The sequence below is a fragment of the Dufourea novaeangliae genome, unplaced genomic scaffold, assembly GCF_001272555.1.
Source record: "Dufourea novaeangliae isolate 0120121106 unplaced genomic scaffold, ASM127255v1 scaffold56, whole genome shotgun sequence".
NCBI lineage: Eukaryota > Metazoa > Arthropoda > Insecta > Hymenoptera > Halictidae > Dufourea > Dufourea novaeangliae.
Window position 1 is genome coordinate 4,697,361 of NW_015373942.1, and position 13,559 is coordinate 4,710,919.

At 32.9% G+C, this 13,559-nt stretch overlaps 2 protein-coding genes across 2 annotated transcripts; one reads left to right on the forward strand and one right to left on the reverse strand.

The window, feature by feature from the left end:
• Nucleotides 1-1,456: 1,456 nt before the first annotated feature.
• Nucleotides 1,457-3,001, forward strand: LOC107185763 (CCR4-NOT transcription complex subunit 11). Its single transcript, XM_015573520.1, has one exon. It carries the CDS (start codon nucleotides 1,634-1,636, stop codon nucleotides 2,999-3,001), a length of 1,368 nt encoding a protein of 455 aa, XP_015429006.1. The 5' UTR covers nucleotides 1,457-1,633.
• Nucleotides 3,002-5,085: 2,084 nt separating this feature from the next.
• Nucleotides 5,086-11,375, reverse strand: LOC107185806 (carboxypeptidase M). Its single transcript, XM_015573568.1, has 7 exons — nucleotides 11,244-11,375; nucleotides 10,198-10,334; nucleotides 8,974-9,161; nucleotides 7,315-7,610; nucleotides 6,003-6,179; nucleotides 5,706-5,801; nucleotides 5,086-5,326 (listed from the first exon to the last, which is right to left on the reverse strand). Exons 1-7 carry the CDS (start codon nucleotides 11,358-11,360, stop codon nucleotides 5,138-5,140), a joined length of 1,200 nt encoding a protein of 399 aa, XP_015429054.1. The 5' UTR covers nucleotides 11,361-11,375; the 3' UTR covers nucleotides 5,086-5,137.
• Between the last annotated feature and the right edge of the window lie 2,184 nt (nucleotides 11,376-13,559).

A 13,559-nucleotide genomic window follows, 5' to 3' on the forward strand; every position in this document is an offset into this window, starting at 1 on the left:
GATAGGATTGTCGAAACGAACGACCTGCTCGATTGCACTCGTGGTACGATCATACAGACTCTTCGAGTCGTTGGTCGTCCACAACCGAGCAGCATTAGGGTTTCAGGGGGCGGACCGCCGAAGAAAAGAAGAGGCCCAGCACAAACTGTGTACTCAAGAGGGCAGCAACGAATGGCTCTGCATCTTCGGATGTGGAATCATTACTAAATATTTCTTCACTGTACTCGCCTGTAATTGTAGTAGTAGTTTGTATATTGGCCGTCATATCGGCCCAACGACCAGCAATATTGGGCAAAATCGCGGATTGAATTAGTGTTGCGGATGCGACTAGATCACGGGTTGCATTAGCTTTGTAAATTGTCAATATTAATCTTCCTAATTCCTTGGAGAATAGTGTTGCGTATGATGAGATCGTGTTTGCATTAAGATCATTTCTTTATTTTCAGGGTAGTGTTGCGAAAATGACTGAGCGCGATTACTTATTACTTTTTACTTAAGTCGTTTTCTTTTGTTGAATTAGTGTTGCGATATGAATTGATCGGGTTTGTTTTAGTGTTACGATCGATGAAATGCCCAATGCTGGAACCACAGCAGAACCACAAGGCAGCTGAAATAGCTGCAATGAGTGGTTCACGACAGCCCAGGTGGCTGCACTAACTGCATCAATCTAAAGTTTGTGTTGCGTATTGCACAGTGAAGGTGCGCGGAGTTTTTTTGATTTTTGGATTCAGTAAATTAGAGTGGCGAACAAAGGAGACACTCTAATTATTGACAAATGATTAGTGTTGCGACTGATAAGCGCCTATGTGGCTGCTATTTTTTACTTATTTAGCGCCCTATTGTGGCTGTTATTTTTTACTTGTTTAGTGCCCTATTGTGGCTGCTATTTTTTACTTGTTTAGCGCCCTATTGTGGCTGAAATCATCATATGAAGATTTTTCTTCACCCGAAGATCAGTATATGAAGGTATCATCACCCGCAGAATGTCATGGAGCCGAACGGGTTAAAAAATAACTGCGTTATTCATGGGCGTAGCCAGGTTATCAGTCAGGGGGTGGGGCAATGTAATTTTTTATTATTTACACAATTGTTATTTCTTTATTAATTGAGTATATGTATAATCTGTTCGCACCACCACAGACGAGGCATAACTGATAAGAAAAACCATGCTCGAAGATTCGTATTTTGTAGAGGAAATGTTAAGGAATGTGGCTATATTTCTGTTCAAATTTTCAACTTGTCGAGGGATACGTTGGAGCGAGGGGTGTTCCTAGTGATCAATTAACGGACACTCAATTATTGGGCTTCTACTGTAATTCACGAATTCACCGTTCTCATAACGTAGAGGGCAGCAAAAAATCTCTGACTGCACGATCGGTATTTTAGAACATGAGACACAAAGTCCCATAAGATGATAAGTCTATTTTCTATCTCGTCGGTGATTCTGGTCATAACCTATAAAGTATCACGTATGAGATGTAACAACAATTATGAATTACAAGTTAATGTCACATATAATATTTGACGTTCAACACAAATCATTGTATTGGAATCGAGATATTCATGAATATAATCGTGGAAAGCAACCACCACCAAGAGGCTGTAACATAGTATAATTTGGTATGTAATCAACATGACGCTGAAGCCGAACGGTTTAACAAAATTATTGGATATCCTTGAAGAGGAAAACCTTGACACGAACTTGGAAAGCCTTTGCAATCAATTACATCAAGTATTTCCAAAGGAAGAACGATTTAACGTGGGAACAACATTAGTTCATTTTTTACAACATATAGACTTATTGCCAAAAAATGTTCAACGTGTGATTGCTGTCGCTTTATTGTTTGATCTTTACAGAGGAGAACCACTAGCTTCCACACCATTTGCACCTGTTTTTGTTCAGGTTTTGAAGTCACAAAAGGACTCTACTAATAGTGTACCAAAGACTAATGTCACAGGACATATTCCAGTTTTGTCACAATGTGAGAAAAACTTGTTAATCAATTTATTGGGGAGCAATCAGAAAGACATCTTAAAGAAAACTGCAAGACAGATTGTGGATGAGTTATCTTTTGCAACTGTACCGTCCATTGATTTAAGTAATTTGCAAGCACAATTAGCTGAGCGTCATTCAGAGTTACCAGCTGTTGCAAAATGTGGAAATCCAGTGATTTTACCTGATATGGATCATTCCAAAGCCATACAAACTTACAATTCTAAGAATGTAACAAAGTTCATGGCTGAAATCTATGCATATAAGGATAATTATCCACCATTATGCTTTGAAAGTTATAGACCTGAATTTTTAAGATTAGCACCTCCACTTTTTCGATCTTTTGATGAATTGTCATGGTTCAATGTCACAGAACCTTCACAATTTACAATCGAATATGATACCAATATGTGTGTCTCAAATTGTGCTGGTGCAGAAGCCCGCAGACTGATGGGCAAAGCATTTAAGAGTGCAGTCACTCTACAACAACAACAACATCTCTTTGATGAGTTAGACAGAGATCCAAAACTGGTCTATCATATTGGCCTAACTCCAGGAAAACTACCAGATTTGGTAGAAAATAATCCTATGATTGCAATCAAAGTATTGTTGAAACTTATGCAATCAAGTCAAATAACAGAATATTTAAGTGTTCTGGTAAATATGGAAATGTCTCTTCATTCAATGGAAGTAGTAAATAGATTGACTACCACTGTTGATTTACCTACAGAGTTTGTTCATTTGTACATTAGCAATTGTATTTCCACTTGTGAAACTATAAAGGATCGTTATATGCAGAATCGTTTAGTACGCTTAGTTTGCGTGTTTCTGCAATCCTTGATCAGGAATAAGATTATCAATGTAAAGGAACTCTTCATTGAGGTGCAGGCTTTTTGTATTGAATTCAGCCGAATCAGAGAAGCTGCAGCTCTCTTTCGCCTTCTAAAACAACTTGAATCTGGTGATATTGGTGGACTTAATGCACCACCTGTAAATAATAGTAATTGATATGAAGTTTTCCAATACTTGATCATAGGTCGTTACTTGTTTTTAGCTATTTTTTTTCAATTTATCAAGTTACAAAAGAATTGTAATGAAGTGTACTGTAATACTCTACAGTGTTATTTTTGAAAATGGACATTGTAAATTGAATCAAATATTATACATAGTTTTGATATATGTGAATAAATTATTGTAATCCATTTATTTGTTATTCATTATGAATACACCAACTGATAATATTTCCAGTCAAAGAAACGAAGGAAAAAACGTCTTTATAAGATTATACGCTATAATAATATAAGCTGTAATAATATCATAATTACGTAATCTGAGGTATCATTGTAAGGTTTGTAGTATGTATATGGATTTCATTTTTATTAATACAACTTGAACACAATGGTTACAGGACATCTATAATTTCTCAATTTGTATTATACAAAATAAGAGATGTAATATACATGAAATAATCATACCGAGATATACATATTACATTGTTATTAATTATTACTGTTACTGTTAATGTCGCCTCTGTAATTGTATAAAGGCAGTGCTTTCTGTTTATGCAATATATTATTGCGAAGACTTACTAGAAACTTATTAATTCTTTTACATTTCTAATTTAACTTTCTAATTATTTATTTTATACGTCTAATGAATTATTTTGTCGATGAATCACATTAGCGGGTTTCAAATTAGAATTTTAAAAAAGTGTCAAACAGAGCAAATATCCTTTAGATGAACTGTTTTCATTATGTCTTTATGGCAATTTTATTCTTGAAGGTACGCTCATATTTTTAAAACACCTATATGTGCGTAGAATCGTTCGCGACGTAATATATCTGCTATACCCTAGATGATCTACAAAAATAGATATTAATCTCTGAAGCAAAAATGTTTATGAATTTCGTTCAGTATAATTTTCTCTTAATTAATCTATGTAACAATTCTACTTCCGCTTTTACTGCTGTGTTCTATTTTAAAATTTTACTTCAAATTTCAACATCTATAGTTTAATAATCATAATACATGATACGTGTGTAGTATTCAAAATTTGTTCGTTATGTACTTCTCTCCAAAATGCATTTATTTAATGTAAAAAATATAATTTTAATTAATAACTTCGATATTGAATACAATTTTCTTTTATTCACCTACAAGGCAGAAATATATAGTAACTGGAAGATTTTATGAACTTGAAAACATTAAATGGTAACTGTGCATAAAAAAATAGTAATAAAGTGTAATAAAATTTGTTTCACTTAAAAGTTAGTAAAAAGAAAGCAGGTTCGTTTGTAATGATTAGTAACATGAAACGTAATGAAATATTTTTCAATTCGTAAAATTTCACGTTGTAGTTTTTGAAGATGATGAAATAGAAAAATGTAGTGTAATTGTTATTTCCGTATGAAAAGGAAATTTTATAAGAGAGACAAAAAACATTTTCAAAAAATCTCGCATTTGCTTTTAAAGAAATAAATATTGAATTGCAAATTAGTTATGTATTACAATAAATCTTTATATTTTATGTACAATATATTAGCTAATTTTCTCGAACAACATTTTAAAATAAGCTTAAATTTGAATGCATTTTAAATTAAATTATTATTTCGGTAATAATAGTTACACAGCTCAGAGTAACAAAAATGAAATTGTTCAATATACTTTGTTTTTTATCATTTAAAATAATATTAAAAGTAAATAAATAACATTAATAATCAATAAATAATTTCATATAATTTACCGTAAAACAGATACACGAATTTCGTTTATACGACATTGAAATATCTACAATATCAATTGCATTTTTGATCGACCAATTTTTAATTTTATATTTTGTCGAAATTCTGAAAAATTTTCAGAATCCTGCAACTTTGTTAGACGATCTATAATCGAAAATAATAACACTACAAAATAATAAATAATCATGATATTCTCAACAATAGAATATTTAAATATTGTAATACAATGGTATTAAAATATTTAAATATATTCAACAACTTCCTATTATATCTATTCTCGATATAATAATTCGTCATTTAAAATTCTCATCTGAATTCTTGTACGTCCGCAGTTTAGTCGAATGTGGCCCTTGCGTCGATGATAATTTAATTGACCGTATCGGTTTCAATAAATTATTATTAATCACCCAAACCAATTACTGACGAAAGAATTGAATCCGTTACTGAGAGACGAGAAAATCCCACTGTTCGCGTCAGAAGCTGCAGTGTTGGTTCCAGGATGTGGTCGAAAATGTATCACGTGATCTCGATGAAGTTGGTCCCTGTTTCCTGTGTAGAAGTTGGATCCATTTTCCTCTTCGTTAGGATATCTCTATTATCGATAAATACTAAGATAAAGGTTCAACAACAAAAGGGGTTAATAAATAAACATAAATCGGTGAACAAATCATTTTCGAGGTATTCAATTTTTCACTCTGTAAATTAATATTTCTACGAAATAAGGTTTATGAAATATATATTAATACAATATTAAATTTTGGTACAAATAGTAGAATTTCTGTGAATTCTTTTTTTTATGTAGTAAATGTTAGAATTGTCTGTTGAAGAAATGGCTATGATTGTTCAGTTACTACATAGATGATTAGGATAGCTTGCGACTATTAACTGCGCAAGAAATGTGAACATTAATAGGGGCACCATTGTATTATACAACTAATATCGAAAAAATACAGTATTCATGTTATACTTACAATATTCGCCTTATATAACGTTACGTTGAAAGACGTCGGGTGCTGTTCTACTACTCTAAATTCTACATCGCGGGGAAGGTATCCATTGGCGTATACCTGAAAAAATAAAATCAGATTGTACGATCTAAAGCAGTTTTTGAGAAATACAATTTTGATGCTGACTTTAGAGTAACAATGAGTAAAATTGAATTTGCTTATTTTATTAACAATATTGTGGGAGAACTAGTTTTAAATGAACACAATAGAGATAAATTAAATCGAAGCAATTATAATTGTATCAGAACATGGATATATTACCTCAAGTTTATACAGTCCTGGTAATAAAATTCTCCAGAATTCACCATATTTCGTGGTAAGGAAACTAACGTCCCGTGTCTTCACTTTAATGGACGCTCTTTCGATCGGATTCCCGTTCTCATCGACTACAAATCCACGTACACCTCTGTGAGCTTCTGCTAAGAACTTAATGAGAGCCTACAAAAATCAAAGTTTATACATTTAGGGTATATGACATTATAAACATAATTATTATACGCATATTCAGACACATCGAATTCTATAGCTGTTTCAGGTCAGGTGATATAACCGGGCAGTACGTGATTCTATAAGAAAAAATAGTGTCAACAAAGAAGAATAAATTCTTTTCATACGAGGCTTCGTTTTCGAAAAAAGACCACTTGGACATTTCATCGAGTATGCGTGTGCATTCGTGGTGACAATAAGTAGAAATGGAATGTGACGAACAGACGCGGTAGCAAAGTCCTTTTCAATTATACGTGTATCCAGCAGATTTTCAAATTCGATTATCTCGGAAACAAAGCATCATAGGAAAAAATTTTATTCCATATTTTCGATTTGTTTTTGCATGTAGAATAACTTCTTGCCCGGTTGTATTAATCTACCCGATATAGTTACTAATTACAGTAAAGACATGATACATTAAATGTGTAACATAAATTATACTGTAAGTGAATAATAAATCATGTTCTTATCTAGCCGTACAATCAGGCAACATAATGCTTTATATGATTGTTAACACAATACTACGTTACAAATAGGCTTTATAAATCATACCTTTATTTATTCAAATAAAGGATATAAAATTGTTTTATTCGTTTATGTATTTAGTAACTGTATTCTTTCGTAATATGTATTAGATTTCTATCCTTAACACATTCCCTGCTAGTATATTGTTTTGAAAACGTTCGTCACAGACTACTTTAAGTAAGTCTCAATTATTCTCTTCAGTCGAATATTCTCACTTCCTTGATTAGATATTAAAAAGACATAAAACAGGGATACTGAATAACATAAAATATCAGACAATATTAGGGTGGTTCGTATATGGGACAAAACATTTTTTTAGAAATTTCTTTGTAGCATCTTTTGAATAATAAACGACTACAGTATTTTATACTCACCGAATATTATAAAACACATTCTGCTTTCATCAAATACAGTATGCTAGTGTAGAAATCGAAGGGTCGCTATATTATGTCGAGAAATAACTGAATAAACACTTGATAGGTACCAGAATACAAAATATACATAGGAAAATTAGGAAGCGTCTATTCAAGGTTAACGTAAACGTTTCAAGTTCAAAACTCACAGCACGATTTTCGTCCCAGTAGAATTGCAAGTCGGAAGCTGGTGGAAATTTGCAGCAGGATAGCTCTAACGTGATCTCCATGCAACCGTTCCACACGTAGTTAAAGTCTTGCATTCCACCGGTGAGCGGGTACCATTGCGCCCCGTTCGTGATACCATTCTTGAATCCCGGTTGAGACGGTGAACACGGTAGTCCTTGGTGCATGGATCCATGGTTACGAGAGTACACCAGCGACAGGTGTTGGAACACGTCGTCGTCCGCCGAAATGCTTGGCGCCGAGGTGTAACTCTGAAAGACTGATCCAGCCTGTTATAAATCTTGCACGGTTTTCATTCACTGAAATTTCGCGCAACATTGAAGGAAGTCTAATTGCGAAGCACGCGTCACATAGAATTAATAAGGGGTGCATTATGAAACTTGTAGGTATTGTTCACGTCGAGATATAGCGTGGTTGTAAATTAAAGGATAATATAAATAGTAGACGGGTTTAAAGATGGTTGTAAATTAAATAAAAAACTGTTGACTGACTGTAAGTTGATTCGCTGTCAGGGTAACTGTAAATTCTGTTTAATATTTGGAATATTTGAAAGAATTTTAACTTTCCATAGGCTGTTGGCAATAGTAAAAAAGTTAGGAGGATTTTGGATGTAGATCGACATTGTATCTTTTATCTCTTCAGTAGTTGTTCCGACTCTTGTTACGACCACGTTATATGTTCGCGAGAAATACGTCAAGGCACCCGGTATTTATAAAGAATGACGTGGAAATAACGCAACGTACAAATTTTAATAATTAATGAAAAGTATACTATTGTATATCGTAGAATTGCTCCATCGTTTACATTAATTGTGTTTCGTGCGTTAGAGTTTAGGATTGCGTTATTTTTGTGCCGTTCTGTATTAGGCGGAAGTACATAAAATGTCACTTTTTGGCAGATTAAATTTTGCAGTGTGAGTATTAATTATATATTAGACGTACCAACGAGTAAATCATTACTTTCTTCATAAGATGACTTATGAAGAATGTAGTTTAAATTTAGTCCATGGTTTTACTCTTTTGCTTGATAAAATCGCGTGGAATATACGAGAATACGAATAAGATAAAAAAAATTATGAATTTGGCGAAAGATAGTGAATTACCCACTGGAATTATGTAATATTTTCAAGCATTACCAAATTTTAAATGTAATTCCAAATAAACATACGAACACGACATTGTCTTTTTGTTATATTGTTAATACAGCAATCATATAATGCCAAAGCTGTAGCTTAATATGTGGTTAAATTAAAACACGTTTCGGATTAAAGCCCGGCATAAATTAATTGGCAACAGATATCAAGACTTTCGATAGATGAATCAGTTAGCAAATACACCATATACCTGCACATAATGGCGCTGACCGGCATATTCCTGACAGCATGAAAAGTTACACAACAGGATGAGATTGCTTTCAATCATATACCTTACGTAATATAATTAATTTTAGTAGCAACAGAAAAATATTCATTTTCGAAATTACTAATATTCGTAACATTATCTTCGATTAGAATATAATTGTTCAATAAATTGTCGAGAATATAAAAACATTCAAAAAAAATGACAGAGGTATTCATTGTATATTCTTTTTGATTTTGTATTTGCGTACAAAAGGGAACTTACGTGAATTCGGTGTATTGTCGAACGGATAACTGGCAACCAAGGCACCTCCATGTAAACTTCCAGACAATACGAACTGAATTTTGGACACCCATTCTTTAACAGCCTCTGTTTCCGGTTGGCTTTTCTTATTGTTTTGTTTGAAGTAATCGGGGAAGTTGCGGTTTAAATCGAAACCACGGGCATTATATCTAGAATATATTTTCAATAAAAATATAGAATTTCGAACACGTAAGTTGATTGAATTTTCAAAGATGAGATACACAATATTTTAAGCACAGCATGCTCAATGTATGGACTAGAGTTTCGGTTCTGGCAACATGTTTATAGACAGCGAGTAAAACATAAATTATGATTTGTCCCGTACAATTTTTGCTACGTCTCCTATTATGCATTTTACTTGCTCAACTATGCGTGAGATTGGTTAGAAACCGCAAGATTTCATTGACAGTATATTTAATCGCGAACTAAACCATGATCAAGAAACCAATCATTCACCAACCTAAGACCTTAGGATCCGAATTGGACCAATTTTAGACTGAGAGATTTGAATCGGATCGACTCAGGACCAAGAGACCCTATTTCTATCAAAACAGGGCCAAGATCCCACTCCTTCGGTTCTAGGTTATTCTGAATCGAGCCTTTCGGTGCTGGATTGGTCCAATTCGAATTCTTTGGTCGTAGGTGGGTACAATTCAAGTCCCTCAGTCCTTGGTTGGTCTAATTCGAGTCTCTCCTTTCTTGGTTGGTTTAAATTCTAATTCTTCAGTCCTGTTGTTCCTATTCGAGTTTCTGGACTTGGGTTGAACTGAATTGCTTCCCAGCCAAACTTTCAGTTAAAAGAGGCTGTTTGTTTTTGCCTAGTGTACGGCGTGCATTCCAATGGCTGACATAGATAATATGTAATAGGTAACACAGAAAACATGTCAAAGCAAATCATACTTCAGGTGTCAGATTGGACTCACACTTTCGCACTTGTTATCAATATTTTTCACTTTGAGTGAATTGTCATCCAATGAAGTTGCTTGTTTGTGATATCTACGTTTGCTGTAAACATATTACCATCACCGAACATTCTGTTTGCATATAGATCGTGCTATAGCATGGCTCTATGCTTGAGACCTTACTATAGAAAATTACATATTTTGTACAGAATAAATCATTCGTTAGAAATGATGATTTCTCATTATTTTTCAATTTTTAACAAAAATGATGGAAAAATCTTACCTTCCTCTCCCACCTTCGCAATATCCCTCTTTAGAAACTTCGAAACCATCAGGATTCATAGATGGCAGAATGTGTATTCTAGTATTGTCTAGAAGCCACGTAACAAATGGATCCGATCCATAATTCGTTACGAAGTACTGTGAATACAAAAGTAGTACTTAATATTTCTGAATTCTAATACTTAAAATTAATTTATATCTTTTCGTGACGTAAAAGAACGTATCATCATTGTTAGTACACAGGTCGTGGTTCCGTATTACTATTTTAGAATGTCTGTTCTGTGATTCAATTGAATACATTAGAAAGGTTATAAGATCAGGATGAAGTATTTATACACAGCACCTGTGTAATCCGTGCATTAATAACTTCTCAACGAAGAAACGGTCTATGATATCAACTATCGCACCAAATGGTAATAAGTAGACCGCGGATGTTCATGCAAATATTAATTTTCATAAATTATGTGACAGAAATCTATGTCGTGGAAAAACGAGTATCTGCAATAAAAGGGTTGCTTAGGTGAAACATAACTACAAGAAAGAGTAATTTGTTCTGAAATAATAGATATTGTGATTGTTAATACTATCTTCTGAAGATGAATTATATTTAAACTATCAAGCTCATGTTACTCTTTTCAAATGCATAACATTCAGGAGACCTTGAAGAATAAAAATTTCAAATTTTTTGAGAAAAATTGAAAATTCAATATTTTCTTTTTATACAAGGTGTTCCAAATGACTTCTATTTACTTCGACAAGTTGAACCGGAGTATTTCACTTTCAATTAAATACGCGAACGCGAAAACACTTTACTTTTCGAAATAAAAATTATTTTAGAGAACAATGGAGAGATATATTTCAGACGATCAAGAGAACTAAAACACCTGGTATATTCATCATAAGTAAAAAAATTTGCCTAAACTCTTCGTATAAACATTTCCAACGAAATTTCTCACAAATCGGCGACCAAGTTAATAATGTTTCCCTTGGGTACGAATATAAACTCGGGGTCAATGGCGGTGCAAAGTGTATCATATGACTACTTACATGAATCAGATGTAACATTAACTCACGACCCACGGCTTCATTCCCATGTATATTGGCTACGTACTTCACATCGGGTTTGCCAATCATATGTTCATAAGGTGAGGAAGAAACAACCATCACCCATAAGTCGCGACCTGGAAAATAATATTTTTGTGTTCTATTTTTTATGTTGAAATCTATTATTACAGTTCCTTAGTATATGAAACTCTATTAATATTATACCACTAGATATAATTGTGGAATAATACATAGTTAATTGAGAATGTCAGATATCACGTCAGTAGGCAGAAATAAAATTATAAGAATGAATGAGGGAGTTATATAAAGAAGATCAATATAGATGAATCAGAATACCTTCGAAACCGTCGATGATCCTGAAAAATATTTCAGATAAAAGTTGAATGGTTTCGAAGGGGAAATAATTTCATTTCAACTTTTATCTGAAATATTTTTCGGTACCATTAACGATCTCGAAGATATTCGAAGGGATCGATTTAAATGACACATCCTGCATATACAGAGAGCAATGGAAGTGTTTGAACGACACGGTTGTAAACAATTTTTTTACAACCTGTGTATCTATTGTTTTACTATTTTTTATGAAATTCGTTTATGTTCAATGATTGTTAACTAAATAAATAACACACGTACAAGTCTACAAACTGTAAGACTGGTAGATGAATAAAAGAGATTTATAAAAAAAAAAAATTAAAAAAAACGTACAATTTTGATATATGTATAATTGTACAAGTTTTATATACACAAAGAAGCATTGAATTTCCTCGTTGTCGTTCGAACAGTCTCGTAGCTCATTGTAAATGGGGTTAAGAAGTACAGACAAAGATAATAAAGTGGTGTCTTGGCAAGCATACCTTTCACGGACTTTCCTATGGAGTATAAGGCAGTTAAATTTTGAAAACGGAGCGACGTTGCTCGTAGAAAACGACTCATTTGGTCGTAATTGTGATATGTGAAGTCAATACTGTACGGCTCCTCGTAAGCGTGGAAACGAGCATTGTAGCGGTTGGCTGGGTCTTTGTTAATGTGCTGAGAAGCGGCCGCAGTTTCGTAGAAAGCCCCGAAAATGGAGGCAGAGATGAGAATCAGTCGGAGCATTCTGCGAATGAAAATGGTAACACGGTGTAATTAGAAAAATGCTGGTCTAACTCGTTTCAGAACTATCAGCATTGAACGGATATTAAATTAAATTGTATAATACATCGAAATGTATAACAATATAATACAGTATAGCGTAGAATATATAATAAATTAATGATCGACTTGGATGCCTAAGAAAGTACCTTAACAATTTTAGTAATTATAAAATAATAAATCTGAATTCCGTCATTTTTACCGGTTTGGTAGTTCTAGTGTTAATCTCAATCTAATTCTAAATATATTTATAATCACAAATACGAGCCACTAATTTGTCAAAGTGATTAACTCCAGAAAATTGATGTTTAATGTTTATTTAAATATATTGAACAGTTAACTACCAATCAAGTGCTTTGGTACTAAAATTTAAAACAAATTCAAAAATGTCACTTTCATCTGTGAACAGCTCATATATAATATGTAAATTAATATCGTTAATTATATGTTATTTAGACATCAAGTTACATAGTAAAATAAAGATGCGCGCAATATGTATATTACCATGCGTGTATTAAATAATAAATAATTTGCATTTCTCTTCTTCAGAAATTTGTTTCAGTCCAACACAGTTGACAATTACCTTTCGTCTGTACGTTATAAATAACGGACAAATTTTATATTTACTTGTTACTTTCTGTGGCAGAACAGTCTATTCTGGAGGGAATGTATAAAATATGTGTTAAACGAATCTGACGAGCGGTTAAAAATATCAGACGTCGCCAAAAAAAAATTGGGTTACAATTATTGGCTTGGGACGAAATTAGTCGTCGATCAATCAGCGCTTTACTTCTATAAAATCTGTGGAAAGGTTAGCGGTACTCGCGATGGAACGTAACAGTACAGTTTAAATTCATTGAAATATTTAATACTTCACTCAAAATAGCGTCCGTTAAAATTAAATACAGTATTTAAAGCTCACTATATCTTGGCACTTTTATTTGGTATCTTTCGCAAAATATTTAAATATTTTATCGACAATATAACATACTATATATACAATCTATATAAAAACATTAAAAATATTTCTGGTTGCAGTTGACGTTTGTACCATTTTCCTTTACGTTATATGTTTCTTTCGAATCTCAATTATTATTTGATCCACGATTATATATAATATTCACAGTTATTAATAAATGAATTTAAAAGCAGGTTGTAGCTCAA

What these genes read in the sequence shown, in the direction of transcription:
- LOC107185806 (XM_015573568.1), bottom strand. Translation starts at nt 11,360, where the DNA reads ATGGTTGTTTCTTCCTCACCTTATGAACATATGATTGGCAAACCCGAT. An exon ending in CGACAATACACCGAATTCAC is followed by an intron (nt 7,611 to 8,973) that starts GTAAGTTCCCTT and finishes AGGCTGGATCAG; the next exon opens with TCTTTCAGAGTTACACCTCG. An exon ending in CAGGACTGTATAAACTTGAG is followed by an intron (nt 5,802 to 6,002) that starts GTAATATATCCA and finishes TTATTTTTTCAG; the next exon opens with GTATACGCCAATGGATACCT.
- LOC107185763 (XM_015573520.1), top strand. Translation starts at nt 1,634, where the DNA reads ATGACGCTGAAGCCGAACGGTTTAACAAAATTATTGGATATCCTTGAA.